The sequence below is a fragment of the Lasiodiplodia theobromae genome, assembly GCF_012971845.1.
Source record: "Lasiodiplodia theobromae strain AM2As chromosome Unknown scaffold_26, whole genome shotgun sequence".
Lineage (NCBI taxonomy): Eukaryota > Fungi > Ascomycota > Dothideomycetes > Botryosphaeriales > Botryosphaeriaceae > Lasiodiplodia > Lasiodiplodia theobromae.
In genome coordinates, this window is record NW_023336467.1 from 20,467 (window position 1) to 43,752 (window position 23,286).

The following is a 23,286-nucleotide window of genomic DNA, read 5'->3' on the forward strand; positions in this document are numbered from 1 at the left end:
GGCCCGGTCCAGCGCGCTGACAATGCGACCCCGCCGAGGGGTTGGAGGGGTACTTGAGCCACAGCTTGCGCTTCTTCTCTTTCCCCTCCATCCCCTCTCCAACCCAGTCCAAAACGAGCAAACATGCCCAAGGTCGCCACTCTCACCGACAAGGCTCCCAAGCCTCTTCCTGGCATCTACTCCCAGGCCATCGTCGCCAATGGCATGGTCTACTGCTCCGGCGCCGTCGCCATGGACCCTGTGACCATGAAGCTCGTTGATGGCGACGTCCAGGCTCACACCGTAAGTGGCACAACTCTCTTATCTTATTTCTCCCCAGGACTGTAGACAGCATTTGTGAAAGCAACCCCAGCTGCTTCAACTCCAAACCACAACATTCAAAGCGACTCTGCAAGGATTCTTCGCAATGGCTGGGTGTGCGGGGTATTGGGGGACTTGTCACGTAGAAACGCTCGCTGACGTCTTCCTGCAGCACCAATGCATCAAGAACCTGACGGCTGTCCTCGAAGCCTCCGGCACCACCATCGAGAACGTCGTCAAGGTCAACGTCTTCCTTTCCAACATGGATGACTTTGCTGCCATGAACGAGGTCTACATGACCTACTGGGGTGATGTCAAGCCCTGCAGGACGTGAGTTTCTCCGCAATCTTTATTAGAAAATTCGAGCCTAACGAAACCCCAGATGCGTCGCCGTCAAGACCCTGCCTCTCAACACCGATGTCGAAATCGAGTGCATTGCTGTTCTGCCGTAGGTAGATAGTCCGCACTTCCAATGAAAAGCAAAAAAAGACACCATGGCCAACACCTCCGCACAGTCAAAAGCCCTCTTCGAAGTTATGATCATGTTTCAGGGTGCCGGGAAATATTATAAAAAGGGAAAAATTCCATGCACATAGTTAACGACAAATCCAATTCGTCCAATCAAACTCTTCCAGCTTTCACAAAGCAATTCTATGAATCCTCACCCTAGCACTATCATCTCCCTTTCGCTGAACGAGGGCATCAGGTCCTATCCTGCCAGGCCTCTTGTAAGACTATCATACAATGGAGCATCGTAGCCGAAGGTTAGGGTGAATTTTTCTTTCATATTATGGATGATTTATCATAGGAAAAAGGAGAGAGGGCTACGGCATGATTACCCCAACATTTACTGAGGTCTGGGTCATGAATCAGAGGAAATCCATTGGGAGGCTCAGTCATGTGCTTGAAACGTGAACTTTCATCAATCAGCTCCATAGGCTTCACGTTGGACAGTTCACCTCACGAAGGCAATTTAAGAAAGCACCTGCCCGGTATCCTGCGAACAAGAAAGCCAAGGCGAAGCATTTCAGCATCAAAAGGCTCACTCATTGCGCCGCTCCATTGGCTCCTTGCTCTCATTAACTGCCCTGCTCTCCATGACTATTCCTCCTTCTCTTTAGGCATTGGCAGTGTCCTTCTGCTACCATCCCCTTGTCACCGTGCCCTCGCTCATATTCACTGCTTCTAAGCTCCACCGAAAAAAAAAAAAAAACGGCTGCGGCGGGCAGGGCGGATTGTGTCGGAGCGATGAGCCGCTAGTTCAGGACTTCTCAAGAATGCTGCAAGTCCCACGCTCTACCAGTGCGCAAGCCGTCGTGAGTGGTCATGTAAGGTCCAAGAGAGGCTTGTCGCCTGCAGAGAGCATTCCGAAGGAACGAGACCAGGAGAAGGGTCGATACCGAGTCTTGTTGTGCTCACCATGTCATTCGCGTGGTCGGTGGCTGATTTGGAGGATAGGGAGAACAAGTGATGAGGATTCACTGATTACGGTCGACCTATCGCTTTTATTCATGTCAGTGGATGTCATGAGCTGGAACACGGCGAATGTTGTCTTAAGTAAAGCAGTTTCCGGCGCGCCGAGGAAAAAGAGCCTGTAGACCAGCTCATGGAGAGAAATTAAATGCATGAGGCAGTTCAGAGCCTTCGCGACCTTTGCTGTGTCTCACTTCTGTGTCATTGGCGCATCTCATCGGGGGGCTGTGTCAGACAAGTCTGCATAACTCTCTGTGCATTGCATAATTCTTCGTACTGCCAACCAGGCGGCAGCTACCGTATTTGGCGAATGATCCAGGCATACACACGACCCTCTGCGAGTGATCTGGCGCGATGAGTAGCTACCATGCAAACGGAAAGGGTTTAGCGTAGATGTTCGCTTCGGTGATCGAGCAGCTGGTAGTTGATCAGGACACCCTCCTCGCCCTATTTATTCCGCCCAGCTTTTGCCATTCTGACTTTTTCTTCATGCTTCCCCTCTCTTCAGAAGGTAAGTCCCCCTCCTCCTTATAGACACCAGCTACACTGATTGCTTTCGCAGCATCAGGACCTGCTCAATCACGATGTTGTCTTCCACATGTGGCTTCATCGCAGTGCAAGGTCCGAGAGCAAAGTGTGAGCTTTAAGACGACATCTGAACTTTCTATAGTCAGATGCTATCAGAAGCACACAGACATTCCTATTACTATTTTTCGTTGATCCTCTCATCAAGAATGGGAGCTCGAGGAAGAATCAGTCCAATCGTCGCAATCAAGCCGCTTCCACCTGGCAGTGCCAATGCCTTGCATCAGTGACGCTGTTTGTGAGCAAGAGGATCTACTCCTCGCTCTTCACGAGGTCCGTCTGAAGGCGCCTCACTTGACCTCTGGCATGAGGCTGCTTCCTTTTACGCCACGCCGCTTCGGCGTTGATGCGCGGCCCGGAATCGCGTCGGCTTTAGGCGCGGCAGCGGGCACATAGTACTTGGTGAAGGTGGAGAGGGCCACCTGGAGGTCAACGGCGACGACAGTTGACGCCGCTGGCCCTTGACATGATCAGCACGATCGGGAAGATGGATAGCGGCATGACGAGGACGCAGTGGGGCGTGTGTCTGCCGCCAAAGGTGCGCTCTTCCTTCACTTTCTGTTGCATTCTAAACTGACGTGCTCGTCTATTCCGCGAGCGCGTCGCGCGTTGAGCGGGCTCGCGCGTTGTTTTGGCATCCACTGCCCCGCTCCTCCCGTCCTCCTCCGTGATCACTTCGACGTCGCGACCGCGAAACCATGACCATGGCCTCTCAAGCCCGCAAATTCTCGTGCTTCACACTCGCAGAGTCTGCAACACTGACGCGACTCGCTGCAAGTGCCCGCCGCCCCTCGCAACTTCACTCGTCCGCCGCTAACTCCAGATTTTCTGCTTCGTCAGACAAGGAAGGCGATGGCTGCCGACGCGATCGCACTCTTCAGCATAGCCCGCAAGTCATCTTACTGCTCCATCGCACATCATCCAGGCCGCGCGACCTGTGTCAGATCTTCGGCGGCGTCACCAACATGCGCCATTTCGCGCCGTGCAGGTCAGTGTCGCTCCAAACAGGTCAAGCACAGATGACTTGCAACCTCACACAACACGTCGCTCACTCTCGTCGCTTAGATATTTCTTCTGAGAGTGACGCTGCAGCGCTGACTGCATCAGGTTGGTCCGCTAACAACATCTGCGCGAGCCGCCCGCCGCATCTTGCGACATTCCACTCGCGTCACCTTGCGCGACTACATCACCCCAAGTCTGCCTTGCATGCAGTGGCTTCAAGCACATTGCTTACGATCGAATACGAGCTGCGTAAGTTGCTTTCTTGGACGCCCGCTGCATAGCTACAAAATGCCTCAACACTTCGTTCGCAGGAAATTATCGCTGGACCGCAAGACGCGAAAAGGGTGAGACACAACCGCATCGCTTTCAGCTCCATCGTCTTCTATAAAACAAACAGGTGCCCCAACATCCTCACCAAAACCAAACCTGGCTCGCAAGAAACCATGATTGAAGGTAATGTTGATTCCTTTTGGTTCTTCATTCTATTCGACCCACTCACGGACATGCTCCTGTGCGCACGCCCTCATCCATGACGTGTTGCCTATCTGCAAAGTCCAAGAGCAATATGCGAGACAATTGCAGACTCGACCCCTGTCAGGCAGCAATGTCGGGGGATCCCCAGGAGTCTCTGCAAGGTTTCTACCCGGGGTCGTGATTCTGGGACTCCAGGGGCTTCAAAGCGCAGTGGTTACAGGTCCCGTCGAGAGACCCGGTCTCACACCCCACGTGGAGGAGCCGCCATTCTCGCAGACATTCCCATCACCCTTTTCCTTTTCTTTCATCTGGCATTCGGATTTCATGCTTTTAGCATAGCTAATGCGAATCCTTCAGGGCTACAACTTCCATACGATGCTCGCTTGTAGCAATCATGCGCCTCTCGCCTGGGCTCTTATGGACATCTCGTGTAAAGTCAGTCCTTGCCCTCCTCAGTATCAAACTTCCAACACGCTTATAAACATGCAGGGTATATACTTGTCCTTTGCAATTCGAAACCAGACAATACACATCAGCTTCCGTCCCATTCTTCCTCATCCAAACATTTTCATGGGCTCCAAATTCTCCCGCCACTTCATCAAACTCCATCCCACGAACCTTATGGACATTTCACTCGTCAGCCGCGTCTACCTTCTCCATACGCGAATTAATGATCATATGTCCAATATCAAACAAAATACGTGCTATAAGCCCACCAGTCAGTAGGCGGACAGGCCTTGGACAGAAATGTTAAGGATTACCCAGGGTCTACTGATGGTGGAAAAGAGGGTGGCTTCCTCGTCTTTGGAAGTCCTTCACAGCCTAGCCCAGGGGCGCTTTCACCGGCCTTAACCTGTTTGATCCAATGGCCAGAAGGATTTCCCTCCCTTAATGTAACGCGGACTCTAGAGCGACTACGTTGCACGTCTGAAAAGCGGGGAGTAGCACACAATTCTATAGAATTCTACATCTATGTTGTTGAATAGATTCCCATGTGTTCAATCGTTACTCTGCTCATCCTCTGGGTCCACATGGGAAAATTACCTTGCCAAGTATTTTTCAGAGCTGATATGGAGCTACCAACTTTCTTGTAGCTAGGTTCTCTTGAAATAACTGGCTACTTTTTGCGTTTATTTGCTAGCCAAGCGAAATGATTCAAGCTGGGAATCCGTTCGATACACATCAAACACATCCCTGGATTGTGCATCATCAAGTAACAAATTCATATCCATCATGTCTGAGAGAGAGGGCCAATCTGCAGCTACGTGCAACTTTGTTTGATAGAACGAACAGAAGACGAGCTGTGGTAGAAGAGGTACCGACCAGCGACGGCGGGTTGATTTCAACAAACAAGAAGACCTAGGTTCGCTCCACCTTTCAGCAGCCCTGGACATTGTGCTGTGATACCCGTATCTGACATTTTCTGAGTTCGCTCGCCTAGGTCAGTATTCAACCCCAAACCAGCCACTATCTCTGAGTTGCTCGCCCAAACGGACACCAGTTGCAGACCGGCGGCGAAGATCTCACAAGCCGTCTGGAAGCAGCATCACCCACTCAACAACGTAGGAGATGCTTTCGTTGAAGGTGTAGACTCCACCGGCGTGCAAGACTACGCAATGGAAACTCAGGTCGAGCGAGGAAGCATAAGGAGCAATGGTGCCAAGAGTAAGGAGTTTTTCGGCGGTGATGTTGGAGCTGTCATGGTGCGGAGGAGGAGCAGGACTGGGCGGCATGTTGTGAATCTACTGCTAAATATTGTCAGTCTTCTTGAAGATCTTGCGTGGAGGACGGTTAAGACTCAAGGGGCTTTCTGTTGCTGAACGCGGCTTTACTGGGAGGGCTTTGTGTACTGCGAGGATTCTTGGATGTTTGTCTGAGTGTAATCTGGAGTTGCGTGCCGCGGAATCAATTTACAGCTGCAACACCGGTTTCCAAGTATCTTGACGTTGATAGGTATCCGGTGACAGGCTGCTAGGCACCCGTAACATTCCAGCTTCTTTTTCCACGTGAATGTCTATTGTTTATGGTCCAAATCATTTTTCTCATTGTACATGAATCACAGCATTGAATGGATTGTTAGTCTCCCTCTGCATTACTGTATTGTCGTGCTTGAAAAATTAGCTCTTATCGTCTATAATAGCCTCTCTGAATAGGTGAACCAGGCCAACAGACATGCTCTGAGCATCTATTAGCTCAGTTTGGCCAGACCTTAAGCCTATCTTGCCATTCCTCAAAGTCCTGTGCATAGACCGTGTTGTCATATGCAAGGTTCTTCTCAACAATGTCACAAATGACATGATTGCCAGGCGCATCTGAGTTGATCATGGCCTCACGGGCCTCCTCCCGCCACTCCACGAGCTGCTCCGCCTGCTTCAACGTGACAAGGAGACTCTCCATGCCCTTTCCCTCGTCCAGAGTGTCGCCGCCGTGGCTCAGCAAGTCATGGTGGGCTTGCTTAGCAGCGAAGTAGGCACGCTTGGCAGACATGAGCCTGGCGCACGGCATGCAGAGGTGGGTAGGGGGACCATACTCCATGACCATGCCATCGAAGTCAGTACAGGGGATGCTGGGGTCGGGCGGTAGGTCATGGCGGCACCAGCAGATGCTCTCGTAGCCCGGAACTCTCTTAGGATACCTGTGCTCCGACGGTTCCGTAGCAGCAAACGTCAGGGCCGCAACCAAGAGAGCAGCAGCAATTGTAGCGGAGGATGGCGAGGGGTTGACAGGTAGAAGATGGAAGGATTCGCCCTTGCCAATGGGCTCATCCTCCTCATCCTCTTCGACCTCCGGCCAGCCGTCATACTCGCGCACGAACTTTTCCCATCTCACACTTTTCTTCTGGAGCTGGTCTTGTGTGCCAGTGTCCATGGATGGTCCTGTCGTCTGGAGGTCGGAATGCCTCAGAAAGTTTACCTGCCGCATCCTGACATCGACCTTAGCTTTCCTTACGGTCAATTTGGCGCCGCGGCGGGCCGCAAGCAATGCCTGAGAGAAGTTCTGTTCGCAACGAGTCCCCAAGATACGGTAATTTTGTTGGGCGTAATAGTGGACAACTTGAGAGGCGATGAACGGAGCGCAAACAGGACAAACGCAGTGGCGGATATTGGTCTCCGATGCAATCATGTATGCCTCAATGGGGTTGGATGGAATCTTGTGGCCTTCGGCGGTGCAGCATTGAAATCCTTTGTAGCTCAACAGGAAAGGCACGGTGCTGTTGAAATCGTCTTCGGGGTCATGGACATCGGTAGGATTGGCTTGGATAGCCGCCGGCACCGGGCAAGGTGGACCAAGGCTGAGCGGGTCGTCGTGGTGCGCGGTGGTCTTGAGCCTGGAAGGGCCTGGCTTTTTGTCTGGATCCCACGCCATTATGTCTGTTTTGTGCGATTTTCGGGGTGGATGCTTGGACTTGGCCGCGGAAGAGTTGGTCTGGGTTGGCGGCTGAGACACAAAAATGAGAAGGGATGGTGACCTATGAAAGTGCGGATGGTGTGCGGGACGCGACTCGGCGTCCGCTAGGTTCTTTGCTGTTCTTCCCACCTGTTCGAAGTGCTTCCACTCAAATCCTGACAGGTGATCGCTGAACAGGCCCGGGGCGCGTCGTTTAGTTATAGCATTGGAGATCTGGCCTTTCGTACCACAGCGAAAATAAAACGAAACAGTAGCGAGCGAGCGGCGGGCAGAGGCAGCGGGTCGGGTCGCAGAGACAGAACTGCGCGTCACTGAAGCGCTGCAAAATCATCCCGCACCATTGATTCCGCACTCCCTCGTCGCATCTAGCAGACGCTTACGCCGAAAGACATGGCACTGTTAATGACTTCACGCGCTTGTGTGGATAGCATTTTTGGGAGCATAATCGTCGAAATCCACGGGAGCGCCGAGCTCCAACACACCATCGCTGCTTGTTCGACACCGAAAAACACACCCGGCGCTGCTATTTCGAAGCTCTTCCTCGACGACCCGCACAGGGCGAGTTCAAGTCAACGAAAAGCGATTTAGCTGAGAGCCAGCGATTTCCAAAAATTCCCGGGCGCCGACGAGGGGCTCTCCCGAGTAGCCGTAGCATGAAGCTAGGCCTCTGCACTTGTTGCAGTAAGAGTGAGCCAAAGCTGAACGACAAAGATAACGTGTTGCTTGATCGATCAACGCCGCCCAACGCGTCCAGACGCGTTGCCAGATCACCCAGCGAGCTGCCATCCGAATGGGGCAAAGCGCAATGCAGCAGATAAACTAAGCGAGGGACTGATTCCACATACGGTAGATCAAGCTGTAGCAGATGACCTCCATGGCTGACTGCGATCGGACCGCGGGCCTCGCCTATATATAGCACCCTTACTTCCTTCGTTCCTTTCCCTCTTCTTCTTCAGCTCTCTTTGCCTTTTGGCTTAGACGATCAATGTGTAGTAACTGTTCTGGCAACGACCAGCCAACCCAGTGAATACCGAAAGGCGGCTCCGGACTTGTCCGGGAATTTTTGGAACCCCCCAGATCTACAAGATCTCATTCTTTTCATTGATGCATTCGCCTCTGCGCGGAACTTCGAAGAAGAGCTATATTTTCAGCAATTCCAGTCCTTGCAGACCTTGCTGTTGCCTTCGTAGAACCTTCTGGAGATTTTCCCGCCTGTGCGCGGCATGTGTTCGAGTGGAAAAGGCTGTGGGTTGCCCCTCGCGACGTCAGGGTCAAGCAAGCCGATCGGGCCCGTGCTTCCATCTGCCGAGCTTCGCCTATATAAGTCCACTTTCCTTCGATCCCTCCTCTCTTCAGCAGATTGTAGTATCTCGTCCTCTTGTCTTTCCTCAAGAGGTGGCAACGTCAGCCAAGAATTAGGGGGAAATGGCGGCTCCGGGGTTTTCTCCGGGAATTTTTGGAACCTGGATCCATGAGATCCTTTTTTTTTTACTCTGGGGTTTTTACCTCGAATTTTTGGAACCTTTGATCCACGTGATCCTTTCTTTTCGTTGATTGCTTCGCCTTGCGCGGGTCCTCAAGGAAGAGCCATGTAGCACTGAAACAAGCCGAAGTTCTCATTGAGCAAGACTACGCTATCCATTCTCTGGTCCGCGAGTGAGACGAAGTTGCCTTTGAATCGCCCGGCGCATATCCTCTGACTCTTCTGACATCTTCACACGCGCTCGGTAGGTCACGACGACGAACGGCGCCGTTTCACCACCAGATATTCTACGCGCAAGCGCTTCGTCTTGGACCGCCACGGCTGAGCAGCCTTGCCTCCCAGTCGCGCCAACGCGCCATCACCTTCTGACAACTGCGCTTATTGCCTGGAGTTCACACACGCGCGACAATTGGCAGCGATGCGCGCATAAAATCTGGCTGAGGATGGAGTAAACGACGCCTGCGCATCGCAACAGAGGACAGTCTCTGCGAATCGCTGCGCGCCAGCATCCTCCAGAGCATTCGCTCGCTCTATTGAAAAGCAAGGTAAAGCTCTTCATCACTCTCTCCCGTCAAGCGCCAGGCATGCTGCGTCGCTACAGGTCCAGACGCGCCCTCCCCCCCAGACTCCACCACGAACCCGCTCCGCCCGTGTCTTCAGCACCTCTTTCCGACAGCTTTGCAAGTATTCTGCTGATCTCGCGTCATTTCCGCGACTCTCTGCCTCAAGGTTTCCCGCGACAATCATAACTGTGCACGTACCAGCATCACCTCAGCCTCGGATCCGGAGGGAGAAGGAAATCGCAGATAATGAGAGGGAGCTTGTGAGGGGTTTTCGGAGTGGACAGTCATTCGTTTCTGGGACTAGACGGACTTTGGCACGCGAAGCTTCAAATAATGTCACAGATGTGTAGCTGAATGAATGGACATCACCCCGAGCGCACTTCAGAGAGAACGGCATTGTGCGCGCAAGACTCGTGCGGCAGACAGCTGCAGCGAGGACCAAGGCTGGTCGGAATAAGAGTAGACGGCGCGCCCTCTAGCGCAGCGCCGCGGGTTTGTTTAGCGCCGAGGCTCAGTCGCAATGCCTCCGCAGAGAAATTTCCAGCTTGACCGGGTGAAGTGAGCACTTGTGTCCATGTCCGCAGCACTCGCCTCGTATTGTCTAACCATGGACGCGTCTTTGACCTGGCGAGGAATGTGCGCATCAGCGACGACACAGGTCTCGACCTCTGTGCGTCGGCCATGACTTCCCAGGAGCACAAAGAACAGGAACACTACGGTCTGGAGGGGGGATTTTCGTGGAGAGGGCATCTGCTCATTCCCGGCATTGCAAGATTTGCTTGTTTGCTTGGGCATAACAATCGCCTGCTCGGGCGCGGCGTATACCTTTCACGCGCAATTTCTTTGCGTACACGAGTGTGCGTCTCGTTCCTTGTCCGCCAACGCCGGTGCGCATGGCTTTCACTGAGGTCTCTCAACGCGACGCACTCGCAACCCCAACCGAAAATGCCAGCAGGGACGCAAACGTAGCTAGGTCTGAGGAGAGGAAGAGTGCGAAGATTTTCTCTCCCGACGGCTCACTTTCGACGCAAAATCCGAGGCCAAGGAGACAGCGAGCACGACAGGCGGCGGGCGCATGAGGCGGCCTCTCGCCGTGGTTCTAGTGCAGCTCTGCCTGTGCTAGGCGGCGGAGGTCCCATGACGGCGGGAGCGAGGTGAGCGCGCTGCAACACCAGGCCAAGCATCGTGAGGCGTGTCGTTGAGGCAGAAATGTCCGCGCTACGAATCTAACCCGGCTGGAGTGTCTCGAATCGACAGGACATCGCGCTCACGGCATCGCACTAGAAATGCCCGCGTGTCCAGAATACGGGTCATGTTCAAGGCAGAGACCGCAAGTACGCCGCGTCACTCCCAGATGCAAGTCACTCTAAGTCGAGCGCAAATCTCGTGGTGTGCGCCCGCGCGCTTGTCACTCCTCGAGCACAGAGGCTCTGTCCTGCAGGCAACGCAGAGCGTCGGGCGTCATCACGATCGGACATGCACCAAGGCCCGCAGTGGCAGACAGCTTCATTCAGCAGCTCTCTACAAAATCTGCGACGCCCAAGGCTGGGCGGCTGCGCAGTTGCGGGCAGTGCACGGCGAACGGCGTCACTTTGCGACCAGACACTTCACAGCTACAAAGACAACGCGCAACTCATCGACAAAGTACATAGAAAAATAGACGTTTCGAGACAGTGAGGTCATTTACTGCTACTCTTGCTGTGATAGCCTGCGAGCGCCCATGTGTGCTCTTCAACACCAACTGGCGACGCGCAGCACGACGCACGGAAGACCCGACCAGCGCAGTGACGTGCCTCGAAGTGATGCCAGCGTGCCAAGTCAAGTCAGATCAGACCAGAAGATTCTTCTTCCTCAAGAGCCCGCTCAAGGCGAAGCTGCTTAACGAAAAAGATTGGTCGCGTCAGCCCGAAGTAGTGCAATACGAGCGACACTGTGCTCTCGAGTATGAGCGGTGCTCAGAGGCCCGAGAGCGGGTTCCAAAATTTGTTTTACTGGGTAACAAACCCCCGTAGGGGCGTTCCAGAGATTAACCTGGAAAGAACAGTTACTACACTTGATCTAAGCCAAAAGGCAGAGAGAGCTGAAGAAGAAAAGAGGAGCCTTGGTCGAGGAATCGCCGCGTATTTAAGCGTTGGCGGGCTTGGCGGGCTTGTATGGTCGGCTGCATCGATTGGCCTGGCGACGCGTCTGGCTAAGCCCGAACGGGCCGGTGGTGGCATTCGGGGCAACGACCACACGCTTGTGATCCAGGAAACGCGCCCCCGTGGAAGGTGGCCGAACCTCCTGATGATCAGCTGGACAGGTGGGCGCCGAGGCTCTCTTTCCTGCGAGTAGTTGGCATCTCGGGTGGCAGCAGAGTCTGGCGGCTCAGCAGGGCTGAGGTCCAGCAGGACATGGCGGCAGTTCAACGCAACGCTCGCGAGATTCCGCAGCGCGGAGTGAGCACGTCGACGGCTGTAGGTGGTCCAATAGCATCAGGAAGCGCAGCGATGACAGCGGAGTTGGTGACCAACAGCTTCAGCAAAGACCGGCCGAGGGCTGTCACTCCGTCGACGAACGCGGTGGAAGCTGGCTTCGCCACAGTCAAGAATGCGACACCTATGCAACACCAATGACAGTGATGGCCTACTAGGATGCCGGCGGTGCAGCGCCCAAGAGCTCGCGCAAAGTGAGTCGACTCGCCCACAGCCGTCATCCTAGAGAAGTCTCATGCGTCGCGCGACGACGCGCTCGAGATTGCGCGCACTATGCCTTGGACAAGCCTCTACTTTCGATGGACGCCCGCCCTCATCCCACACGCAACTCATGTCACAGTGCAATTTGCCGTTTTCGCGACACCACTCGATTTGCTGAAGCCCGCGAAACTCGCAGTGAGTGGTGGACACTTCGACGGCCCCGTCAGGACGCAAGTTTGAGCTGACTTTGCAACAAACATCGACAGCTCAACGCTCGAAGTCGCAGTCGGCAAGTCCACCGCAGCGAGCTTCCTTGTGCGAGCGATCGGAGCCTAACGACGGACACGACCGCAACAGCTCGAAAATTCAACGCATGCGGTCGCTCCACCCACCGCAGGCACAGCAAGCAGCGTCACTTCCGCTCCATACACCGACAATGCATCCAAGAAGGCCAACGCAAGAAAGTTTCGTAGGGAGACTCAGACGCCAAGTTGGCCTACACAATTGACCCAATAGTAACGGCCGCTTTCGCGGCTTTTCTGCGATGAGTGAGCTTCGATGTCGGAGCAGATTTGCTTTGAAGTGTCGCGCAACAAGCTGACTTTAGCTACCCCTTGGGGACCCAGAACCAGACGTGCTGAAAAACACTGCTCGCGATGCATAAACTACAAGTGCGCGCCACTGCCATGCAGGAAGAAAAGTATTCATCGTCGCTTTTGAGACACACGAAAGTCGATCCAGGAGCTCATTTGTACCAGATTTCAGACGCAAGGCGCTCTTGGGCTGACCACACCTGCACGCACATTTCTGGCCAGGGGCTGAGGGGAGTTCAAGACGAGAGCATCTTCAAGGCACACTGCATCCTGGGCGCCCACTGATGTTGTGCCAGTTGCAGGTTCTTTCTACCAAAGAACGCCTGCTCGCTTGCAAGAGGAACCTGAAATCCGCCCTTCGAAACGACGAACATATTTTCCCAATATCGAGCTACATTCGGACAGTATACTCGTGTCACGCAGTGCAGAAGGCGATGAGAGGGCTCAATGACCGGTTTGGGCAACGGCATTTCTCTGGGTGTCGTCATATTTCGTGAGTTTGGCGGAATTACATTGTGTCATGATAAAATCATAGGCGGCTAGTGAGAATGGGACATCTTTCGGGATTGCGTCCTCCATGAGCGAGACGGCTCCTTGCGGTCCTGGTGAGTGTCACTCATTGTTCAATGCTCGCTGATGCCGCCTCTAGAACGTGGCGAATCGCTAGCACTTAAACGAGTCCTAAAATTGCCGGACAGAGTGTCCAATTGTCGAAAAAGGTGTATTTGATTCGAGTCTGGCTGGAGCCTCCAGCACGCCCTCAGCAAGCAGCAATTGATTTCACTGGAAAGCTGAATCAAATTAGCACATTTCCGCAACAGCAAACCCTCATGAGTAGAGAAAAGCGCAACAAAGAGCGAATCAGACGGACAATAAAATTGGCTGACTACCTGGCAAACAGTGGTAAATCTTGAAGCGTCTCGGTGTTTGTTCCTCAAATTGCAACAATGAAGCGAGAGTGAACACATCATAAATCCATGTCGTTGATCTTCCGCACGCAACACCCTCATCGACGCTCGATTTCCCTCTGTCGTATTTTGATTCAGCCCATCATCCAGTCGGGGAATCGCACGAGAAGGGCTTAATGTTCGCGTCAGCATACTGCTGATGCATCGAATAGATGCTTGCGTAGATTCCCAGGATCGCCGTCGTCGCCGCGCCGAGGAAGTAAACGACATTGAACGAATTGACGAGAAACTGCTTCTTATACCCACGCATCCACCTCTTCAAACCCTCATCGTGGCGCACCACACGACCGGTAGTAGGATCAAAGCCTTCATCAGGGCCGATGGCGTCCTTCAGGCAATTGAAGCCGATGGCGAGAATGGGTGGGAAAGTGTATGAAAACTGCAGGATCATGGCTGCTCCGACAAAAGCAGAGAGATACGAAACCTGCGGCACGGCGGCAGCGATGATGAAGGCCAGACCCCAGTAGACGGGAACGAGGGCGACGAAGATCCACTTGCCGACGCGAGACTCAAGAGCCGGAAATTTGAAGACGCTGCGACCGACGTTAGCGTACAGGACTTTGATGCCGATGTTGCCGTAAAGGCATGCGGCAATGAGGCCGGTGATGATCGCGAAGACGTTGCCGACGGTCTGCCATGCGTATGGATTGATGCCCTGGTAGGCTGGGTTGTACGCGAACTGGCCTTGCTCGCTATATACCACCAAACCGAAGACGATATAGCAGACGAATATGAAGGTATCCGCTACGATCAGGCCTTTCCAAAAGTCCCACCTACGTCTCGTCAGATCTCATCGATGGCGATGCTGAATGGATGACTTACGGTCTACGCATCTCAGCCATGAGCTCGCAAAACATTGTCGCCCCTCCGTAAGAATAAACGGCTTGCATCAGGCCGTTGATGTTGTCGATAAAGGTCAGACCCGCCGGAGCACCTGCACTCGTTTTGATGGGGCCTTTTGGTATCTGGAAGCTTGCGTACACAGCTTCGTAGTTAGGAGAACTGTTGGCAACGATGCCCATGGTCATGAGGATGACGAAGACGTTCATCCATACGGAGAGGTTGGCAATGTACCCAAACTTCTGCATCGTCCGAATCTGACCGACAATGAAGCCTGCCACGGTGAAGATGATCAAGCATGCTGTGACTACACAGGAATAATCAGCATCATAATCTTGAGCGCTGTCGACAATGAGAGTCACTTACAGCAAAGTGCTTTCGATCCGTGTGGTCCTTGAGACAATTGAGACAAGCTCTGCCCGTTTGTGACGATTAGCAGTGTAACTCCAAGGAAAAATTGGCCGCTCTGCAAGATGTTGATGATATAGCGGAACCAGTTGCCGTAAATACGAAATCCAAGATCACCATAGTTTTTGACGGGGTATTTGTCTGAATCGAGGCCAAGAAATTGCCACCAGAGAAGAACACCAGAGCTTGGAACGTCAGCAAATGGAGTCTTGCACAGAATGAGGGTACTCACAATCCAGCCATGGCAGCAAAAACGAAATACAGCGAAATACCCGGGCCGTAACCGAGCTGAGTGAAAGCCCATGGGACAGAGAATGGACCCAGGATATCGGTGGTGATGAGATAGAATACGGCGCCTGAGTCAAGTCAGCCATTGTCCGACCTGCAATTATGATAGAGTAGTACCCCAAGTTGCTGTCCGAGCTGCGCGAGAGGCATGATGCCACTCGTAGTCAGAAATGATGCCGAACGTGTCTGGAGGGGCGGCTGCAGATTCCTTGCTGTCCTTCTCAGTCTGCGCCTGAACAGCGGGTGCAGTGACAGGCGCTTGAGCGTCCAAAGTGACGACTTCCTGCTTCTTCCCGCTGAGAACAGAAAGCAGCGAGCTCATGCCGCGTCCCTTGGTAGAAAGGGTCTTCTCATAGTCGCGGGTCCAGTTGGCGTAGTACAGGTACTCCTCGAATGAGACATTCGGATCGTGGCCGTAGTCGGCATGCAGGATCGACTGCTCGATCTGCACGTCTGTGGGCTGCTGCGTCGTCTCACGGGCCTCCTTGCTCAGACGTGGGTCCCGAGCATCCGCAACCGTTGCCAAGCTCGTCGCCATGGTGGAATGCGAGATCGCCAAGAAAGCTTGGCTACACAGGAGGGGTGACAGGCGAGCACGCGAGAAGATGGGGGAGGCGACATGGCCGCGCAGGGAACACGCGTCAAATATGAAGGGTAGCGGTCGGCGGGACCCTGCTGTGCTCGCACCTGCCGTGTCTGGCAATGTCTTATCGACTGGAGTAATGATTCTCGCGCAACTGTCTTTGACATTGGCTGATTCGTGACACGGAACCGCAGGCCTGGAACGGGCCAACCGGGTGCGGTGGAAGTGGTGCAAGATAAGTGCGAGGTTCTATTTATCTGCGAGCATAGATAGCAGGGAGTGGGGCAAGGATCGCCTGTGGATCAGGGACGTCATGATCGGGCACTGGACGCACCATCTTTGCCTTTCGCACACACGCAGCGCGGCATAAATACGAACAAGCAATAGCGAAAGGATTTCAGCTGCAGATGTGTATCGATGCATGGTGCTTAGCATACCTTTTCTTGGCCAGCTTCCCCATCCAGTTTGGCTGATGCTGTGCAACCCCTCAATCCCGCAGTACGACGGGCTCTCTTCGAGTCCTGTCCACCCTCAGGTCGAAAATATCAAGCCGCTGATACCCGCCCACCACATCGTGAAACTGCTTACCCTCGACGCACTTGCCGAGGTCCAGGTCGGCGTACAATATTCCTTCATCAGCCTGCAGATAATCCTTCTCTTCTTGCTCTCCATTCCGGATGGTGAAGCCGGTGATAAGAGCTCCTGTGGGGTCCAAGAACATGGACGCACCGCGAGGCGAGTGATCGATTATTTTGCGCACCAATTCCGGATCACTGCACGCCGATACGATGGCCTCGACCGCAGCGCCATCCAGATGACCGGCACACAGCACGCCAAAGCACTTCGCTTCGAAGCAGTGGGCCGCCGCACGAGTTCTGTTGGCTGCCACATTGTCATAATTGGCGCCCGTTTCCGCGGTTGTTGGATCCCTGGTGGGCCAAATGGGTGGCCAGGCTGAGACGTGCAGCTGCTCGCCCTGCGCCATGAGCGAGTACCGCGCCAGCGGGTTTGTGTTCTCGCCACAGATTAGAGCGCCCAGCTTGCAGCCGGAAGGAGCGACGTCAACAACACGCAGACCGTGGCCGTCGCCGGGGCTCCACGTGAGCTTCTCGAAAAAGGTGGGCACCATTTTGCGGTGATGCACGAGCAGCGTGCCGTCGTCGCTGATGATGAGATTCGTATTGAACAGTGTCGCGCTGCTGTACCGTACCTTTTCTGAGATGCCGACGCTGACGAAGATGCGCTTTTCCTTGGCGGCGTTGCGGATGGATTTCACTTCATCCCCGTCGACATAGACCGACTCCTGCGCCATGCGAGCAAAGAAATCGTGATTTTCTGTCGGCGGCAGCATCGAGCTCCAGACTGGAAAGGCGGGAATGTAGGTTTCTGGGAAGACGACGAGGTTGGCGCCGTTGCTGGCGGCTTCGTGGATGAGACGAATGCATTTCTTGGTCGTTTCCGCTGCCGACAAAACCACGGGCGATGCGTGACAAGCTGCAACTCTGATTGTCTGGCTCATTGTAACTTTCTTATGTGTTTGAGGTTGATGTAAGGTTGCCGTGGGAAATTTAGTGATCCAAGACTCATATCGATGCGGGGAAGCTTGGCAAGTCAGCAATGCTCACCAGCCGAGCTTTAAATTTCCTACGAGGAAAAAAGGAATGGAAATTGGCCATGTCCGCTGCTGGCGTTTTCAATTCAAGCGGATAATGCTCATACAAGACGGCGCATACAAACTTACCCTTCAATCTCTCAGCCACATTCTCGGCCCAAGAGACCAACCCACGGAGATAAAGATTCTCGCATTGCAATATCAGTCACTCCCCAATTCCGCTTTGCATCCGATTGGCTCAGGTGCAAGCGAAAATACAAAAAAGGTTAACCCCATCAAGTCAGCTTTAGCCCTTTCTACAACGGGTACACGACGGATGGTGTTTGTTGGACACTCCGTGAATCGGCTACCCTGCGATAAACGGCAAGACTCGTAACGGATGATGTCGCATTCAGACAGATGTTACGTCGGTTCATCCCTCTTGTAGTAGTCGACGCGCTTGGCAAGGCGCAGCTTGAGGCGATGCATGAGTACAAAACAGACCAATGCAGACAAGATTGACCAGAAACAAAGAGTCTCGACTCGGCCGATCGTATCGGAGAGAGCGCTAAGCGGGCCGACCTCGTAGGCCAGGCGCGCGGCTCTCGCTCGCGATCAAACCACCGCGTCGCGGCCCGAGCCACGGTGGCTGCCGCTTCCGATGGTCGGACGGTCGATTGGGGGTGCGTGCAAGTTTGCCTGAGGGAGCTGAAATGAAGTGGGCTGACCTCACGTTGAAGCAGGTGTTTCCGGGTGACACTCGGCAGCCCCACTCGGTGTGAGCTGGCTGAATCGTGCGGCCGCGCGCGTCATCGCATCTTGCATATTAAGCAATCCACATCTTCCTGATTCTCCCTTTTTCGATTCACCGCCAAGCCAGAGTGCTTGCTTCCTTCCCCGTTACCGGTCAGCGACCGAGAGAAGCCAAAAGAACAGCTCGAGGGTGCTTGTTCTACCGAGCCCCTGGCCATTGGATACGACCATATCGGAGAAACGGCATATCAGACCACCCCGAGAAAAAAGAAAAAAGTATCTGGAAATTCAATCAAGAGCTAGGGATCACCCAAAACAACTTCAAGATGTCAGTGGGATATGGATTCGAGAGACGGGCGCACGTCAACATGATGACCGATACCATCATCGCCAACCTGCCCGAGGCCGGCCTGCGTTCCGTCATGCGCGCATTGATGAGTTTCCACCCAGAGCTCACGTCGGGCCTGGAATTGGAGACGGAAAAGTACCTGCTGCGCACCAATGATGCCTTCGACGGGTCAATGTCTGAGCTTCAGAAGCGCGTGCGTTGCATGCTCGGATGCGGCTTGGCCTTCGAGAGCGTTTCCGCCTTGACCACCCTCGTGGACTACTTCAAGAAGCAGGTCGAGAGCGGACAAGAGGTGGATCTGGAAGGCGAAGCGAGTTCCGTGTCGGTGGAGGGTGACCTCATCCAGGCGACGACGGCCATGGAGAAGGAGCTCGTCACCGCCGAGGGTTCGCGCACCTTGTCTGAATACGAAAAACACTTCGTGCAGGGTCTGATCAGCAGTTTGCAGTCTTGCCGCATCGCGTTCGTGCACGCGGGCAAGGCCTTCCCGTTCGCGAGGGGACTGGCTGCTTTGAAGGCGCTGGATGCCGAGGACGAGGCACACCATGCAGAGGAATTGGGCAAGATCGTACTTACGCCATTCGCCTACGGTGACCCCAGCAAGCTCGAAACCTTCAAGATTGGTCAGCGCGTTGTGCCACGGCTTTTCGGTGGGCTCTGGCAACTTTCCAGTCCGGCATGGGGGACGGCGCCGCAGTCCAAGATCGTGGAACACTTCACAAATTACGTCAACTGGGGTTATACTGCCTACGACATGGCAGACCACTATGGAGATGCCGAGATTGTATTTGTACGCTTTGTTGACACGCGACTGACAGAGGAGCACTAACAACCCCATCAGGGAAAATTCCGTTCAGCTTGCTCGCATCCCGAAATCCTCTTCGCTGCGACAAAATACTGCGTTTTCAATCCCGTGGTGATAACGCCAGCAGTCATACATGCGAATGTTTCCGAGAGATGCCGCAGGTTGGAGAGTGACAAGTTGGATCTGCTCCAATTCCACTGGCAAAACGTAAGTTGAGCGGGAATGCATGGATTCGCGGACAGACCTTTGACTATATATCAGTACCTCGATCCTCAATACGTTGAAGCCCTGAAGCTTCTCCAGATTGATGATCGCATCTCGAACCTTGGTCTCTGTAACTTCGATACCGAGCATATGGAAATCGTCCTCCGCGAAGGAATCAAGATACAGACAAACCAAGTTCAGGTATTCTTCTTCTCTTCTTTGGGGTTGAAACATTCACTAATCAGGACCACAGTTCTCCCTTATTGACTCCCGGCCTACTGTCAAAATGGCCGCAGTCTGTGAGAGATACGGAGTTAAACTCCTGACTTACGGCACTCTGGTATGCCACCCTGATTCGAATTCTTCCCGGCTGATCTGACATAAGAAAACAGTGTGGCGGTTTCCTTGCCGATCAGTGGCTGGATCAGCCGGAACCTGAGCCGTTTTCATGTGACATAACGCCAAGCCAGCGGAAATATTTCGAGGCTATCCTCACGTGGGGCGGCTGGTCACTCTTCCAGACGTTACTGCAAACGCTCTCGGCCATCGGTGCCAAGCATGGCGTTAGTATTTCCAACGTCGCTACGCGTTGGGTGCTGGATTTCCCGTATGTTGGTGCTGTGGTTGTTGGGTCGAGAATGGGGATCAGCGAAAGGGCGGACGACAATTTTGCCGCCTACGGTTGGAGACTGGATGAAGAGGACAGGAATGCCATCGAGCAAGTACTGGCACAAAGCCATCGGGATAAAATGTTTGAGGCCATGGGCGATTGCGGAACAGAATACCGGGGATGGAGCAAGGCATAGAGCTTGGATGCGGTATAGACACGGAAAGAAAGGATACTGGGATAGAAATAGAGGTAGATACTTGCGTAATTTCATTCAGAATCCCTGCCTAAATCTAATGGCAGCTCTCCAAACCCTTCTCTTAGCGCCATCTAAATCCACTTACAACTTGTGCTTCTTCTCTCCACTCGCCAGCTTCCGGAACTCCTCTTGCGGAATCCCTGCCGCAAATCTCTCCAGTCCACCAAACACCTCCTCCACGTTCTGCTTATCAAAAGCGTCCCTCTCCGGCTTCCGGATCAGGGCCTTGATCCCCAGCAGACTGTCTTGGTTCAAGTGACTGCCCAGCCGGTCATCAATTTCCGCCAGCACCGCATCCCTGAACTTGTCGCTGTCGCCCTTGGTATCGATGACCTTGTTCACAAAGCCTGTCCGTTCCAACTCTTCAGCTGTGATCTTCTTGCTCATAATGAGGGCCTCGTTGGCCTTGGAAATGCCGAGGCGCTGAACAAAAGCCCGGGAGGCGCCGCCCTCGGCAACAAGGCCGAGGGAGGAGAAAGGAGTAAGAATGTAGGCAGAGGGCGTGGCGTAAATAAAGTCGGAGAAGGCAATGAGGGCCGCGGAGAGGCCGACGGCAGGGCCGTTGAGGGCGGTGATCAGGATCTTGGGGTGGGTGTAGAAGGCGCGCGTCACGAAGAGGTTGTTGGCGACAAAGTTCTTCAGCCAGTGACGTCTGACTTCGGTTTCAGCGTCAGGGGTGGAACGCGAAATGGAAACATCGGCGCCACTAGAAGCAAGAAGGTTAGTGAGGGTTTACATGCAGAAGGGAGGTAGGAGAGATGTACGCAGAGAAGAAACGGCCCTTGGCGGCGAGGAGGGTGATGTAGATGTCGTCGCGCTGGGCGATGTCGTTGAGCAGCTGGGCGATGCGGTAGTATAGGTCCTGGGACAGGGCATTGAGTTTCTTCTCCTGGTTGAGAGTGATGATGGCGATCTTTCCGCGGATCTCAAGGGTCACGGCTTGAACGGGATCGACAGACATGGTGAAAGACGCGTGGAAACTCAGGGTGGTTCAGGGTGTGAGGCGGCAGGAGGCACAAAAGGAGCGAAATCTGGGGAAACCGGGGATTAAATGAGGACTTGTGGAGTTCCGGCTACATGTCTGGCGGAGGTGACGCGCCAGGGCAGCCGTCAACCGAGCGGGATTACTGAAGCGTGGAGAACCGAGGCAATCCGCAGAATAAGCTTATCGCCGCGCATCATTGTTTTCCCGAGGCTTATCGGCCCGCTGCCGACCGCTGCGGCATGTGCGGCGCTGATGCGCGCGAGATCATTCGAGGCCAGGCGCATCACCGACGCTGTCATTCGCCGCCGCTCGACAAGCCGAACATACCACCCACCACAATCGCCTCCAAGCCGCAACCATGGCCGGCCCCAATCTCGAGATTTTCAAGGCATGGCCGCCCTCAATCACATGCCAACCGCCATGCTCGGGCTAACGAGTAATTGCAGTTCGGCCTCTACATCCTTTTCCCCATCGGATACATGTACTACTTCGGCACCAACCTCGAGGAGCGCTTCACCGTCCCCGACTTCTGGCCCAAGGAGGGTCAGACCCACAAGATTCCCTACGAGAAGGACGAAATCCAGTCGGAGCTGGCGAGGTTGAAGGCGAGGCGTCTGGCTCTGCGCGACCAGAGGCTGGCAAACGAGGCACAGCACCAGGGCGAGAACGCGTCGCAGTAGTCGTGAGATACCCATTTGGATTCCGCCGAGCGTAGCCCGGGCCAATTGATCGTACATTGATATGCCGGGAAGAGGCGGAATGGCTGGAGAAAAATTGCATTCAAGGCGTTCATAGGAGAAATTTGGCCAGCAGCATGGAATGGGAGTCTTGCGGGGCGCCCGCGTGGTATTGTGGTACCTGGGATGTCTACAGTATTGTACAGTATTCTACACTCATCCGTCTATTCAAAGTCGTCGATCTTGTTGAGCAATTCCTCCCACGCGCTGTCTTCCACACTGCCCTGAGTCGCGTTCCAGTACACTGCTTGCACTCCCGACACTTCCTTCAGCTGGTCCAGAAATCTGGAGATCTTCTCGACGTTCTCGTTGCCCTCCAGCGGCACCTTTGTGTCGTCGTTGGGTACCCACACAATGTCCATTGAGGCAATGTCCAATCCGGTTGCAGATGCTATGCTCTCGGCAGCCTTCTTGGTATCAGCCGGGTCAGTGTAGACAATGATTGCGCCCTCTTCGGCATCCTCGACGTCCAGCGCGCCAGCTTCCAATGCCGGTTCGAGCACCTCGTCGGGACCCCAGCCTTCCTTGCCCTCGAACACGACCATGCCCTTCCTCTCGAACATGTATGCTACAGGTGTGGCGTTGCCGCCATTTTTCTTGATCCACATGCGCGTGTCTGCAAGAGAGCGGAGCTTGCTTTCGGTTTCAATCTCGATGACCATGGCAACAGACGGCGGAAAGATGGCTTCAACAGTAACAACCTCGAGAGCAGCGCCGGTCGAGGAGATACCCTGGCCGCGCTTGATTGCGCTCTCAATGCCTTGCTTGGGGAATGATGCTTTTTTCGCTCGTTCGATTGCGAGGGCGAGCCGGGGGTTCAAGCTTGGTTCAGGACCGCCCACTGCAAGACGGTTAGTCAATTGAGGGCATAAAGAGGACCAGGAACTCACGCTTTGTCGCCAAGATGATTTCGTGGGAGAAGACCGAGCGCTGTCTGTTCTTAGCGGCATCATTCTTGGCCTTGTCGTGCTTGATCGTCGCCCATTTGCTGTGACCCGACTGAAGACGCGTCGAGGTGGTCAACCCGCGCCGACACGCGCCGCAGACATAGTTCGGAGAGCGCAGAGCGCGGGAAACGGCGCGGGGAGCAAAGAGCAGCGACATTTTGGGCGTGGATGTGCTGCGGCGCGAAGCGGTCAAGGTTTTGACTGGGGTGAGGCGCATCGTCCGCCGTACCGCAAGTGCGGCAAGCAGCTCGGAGGTGTGCCTGCATCCGCCCGCACTTCAACACCATCCAAGTGTCCCCTCCATCCCTGCATCCCACCTCCGAACCCCTGCGCGAGACATGGTTACGACGTCCGAATGAGCGACCGCCCTTGAGATACCCCTCCCGCAGCTCTCTCGTCCCCCAAG

At 54.2% G+C, this 23,286-nt stretch overlaps 8 protein-coding genes across 8 annotated transcripts; 3 read left to right on the forward strand and 5 right to left on the reverse strand.

Annotated features, from left to right (window-relative positions):
• Nucleotides 1–123: 123 nt before the first annotated feature.
• On the forward strand, nt 124–752 carry LTHEOB_8220 (L-psp endoribonuclease family protein; the record flags this gene model as incomplete). The annotated part of the gene is made up of 3 exons (XM_035517674.1): nt 124–282; nt 473–630; nt 683–752. 3 exons carry the CDS (start codon nt 124–126, stop codon nt 750–752), a joined length of 387 nt encoding a protein of 128 aa, XP_035370340.1.
• A 4,605-nt stretch (nt 753–5,357) lies between these two features.
• Nucleotides 5,358–7,200, reverse strand: LTHEOB_8221 (uncharacterized protein; the record flags this gene model as incomplete). Its single annotated transcript, XM_035517675.1, has 2 exons — nt 5,358–5,576; nt 6,043–7,200. 2 exons carry the CDS (start codon nt 7,198–7,200, stop codon nt 5,358–5,360), a joined length of 1,377 nt encoding a protein of 458 aa, XP_035370341.1.
• A 6,406-nt stretch (nt 7,201–13,606) lies between these two features.
• Nucleotides 13,607–15,598, reverse strand: LTHEOB_8222 (Amino acid transporter; the record flags this gene model as incomplete). The annotated part of the gene is made up of 5 exons (XM_035517676.1): nt 13,607–14,297; nt 14,347–14,671; nt 14,731–14,957; nt 15,005–15,128; nt 15,178–15,598. The coding sequence occupies 5 exons, from the start codon at nt 15,596–15,598 to the stop codon at nt 13,607–13,609; spliced, it is 1,788 nt and encodes a 595-aa protein (XP_035370342.1).
• A 532-nt stretch (nt 15,599–16,130) lies between these two features.
• On the reverse strand, nt 16,131–17,162 carry LTHEOB_8223 (Nitrilase; the record flags this gene model as incomplete). The annotated part of the gene is made up of 1 exon (XM_035517677.1): nt 16,131–17,162. The coding sequence occupies one exon, from the start codon at nt 17,160–17,162 to the stop codon at nt 16,131–16,133; it is 1,032 nt and encodes a 343-aa protein (XP_035370343.1).
• Nucleotides 17,163–18,313: 1,151 nt separating this feature from the next.
• Nucleotides 18,314–20,151, forward strand: LTHEOB_8224 (Aldo keto reductase; the record flags this gene model as incomplete). The annotated part of the gene is made up of 5 exons (XM_035517678.1): nt 18,314–19,126; nt 19,178–19,348; nt 19,403–19,546; nt 19,599–19,685; nt 19,738–20,151. 5 exons carry the CDS (start codon nt 18,314–18,316, stop codon nt 20,149–20,151), a joined length of 1,629 nt encoding a protein of 542 aa, XP_035370344.1.
• Nucleotides 20,152–20,292: 141 nt separating this feature from the next.
• LTHEOB_8225 (Enoyl- hydratase isomerase) lies at nt 20,293–21,172 on the reverse strand (the record flags this gene model as incomplete). Its single annotated transcript, XM_035517679.1, has 2 exons — nt 20,293–20,917; nt 20,976–21,172. The coding sequence occupies 2 exons, from the start codon at nt 21,170–21,172 to the stop codon at nt 20,293–20,295; spliced, it is 822 nt and encodes a 273-aa protein (XP_035370345.1).
• A 503-nt stretch (nt 21,173–21,675) lies between these two features.
• On the forward strand, nt 21,676–21,876 carry LTHEOB_8226 (Mitochondrial cytochrome c oxidase assembly factor protein; the record flags this gene model as incomplete). Its single annotated transcript, XM_035517680.1, has 1 exon — nt 21,676–21,876. One exon carries the CDS (start codon nt 21,676–21,678, stop codon nt 21,874–21,876), a length of 201 nt encoding a protein of 66 aa, XP_035370346.1.
• Nucleotides 21,877–22,097: 221 nt separating this feature from the next.
• LTHEOB_8227 (uncharacterized protein) lies at nt 22,098–23,037 on the reverse strand (the record flags this gene model as incomplete). The annotated part of the gene is made up of 2 exons (XM_035517681.1): nt 22,098–22,774; nt 22,824–23,037. 2 exons carry the CDS (start codon nt 23,035–23,037, stop codon nt 22,098–22,100), a joined length of 891 nt encoding a protein of 296 aa, XP_035370347.1.
• Nucleotides 23,038–23,286: the final 249 nt, after the last annotated feature.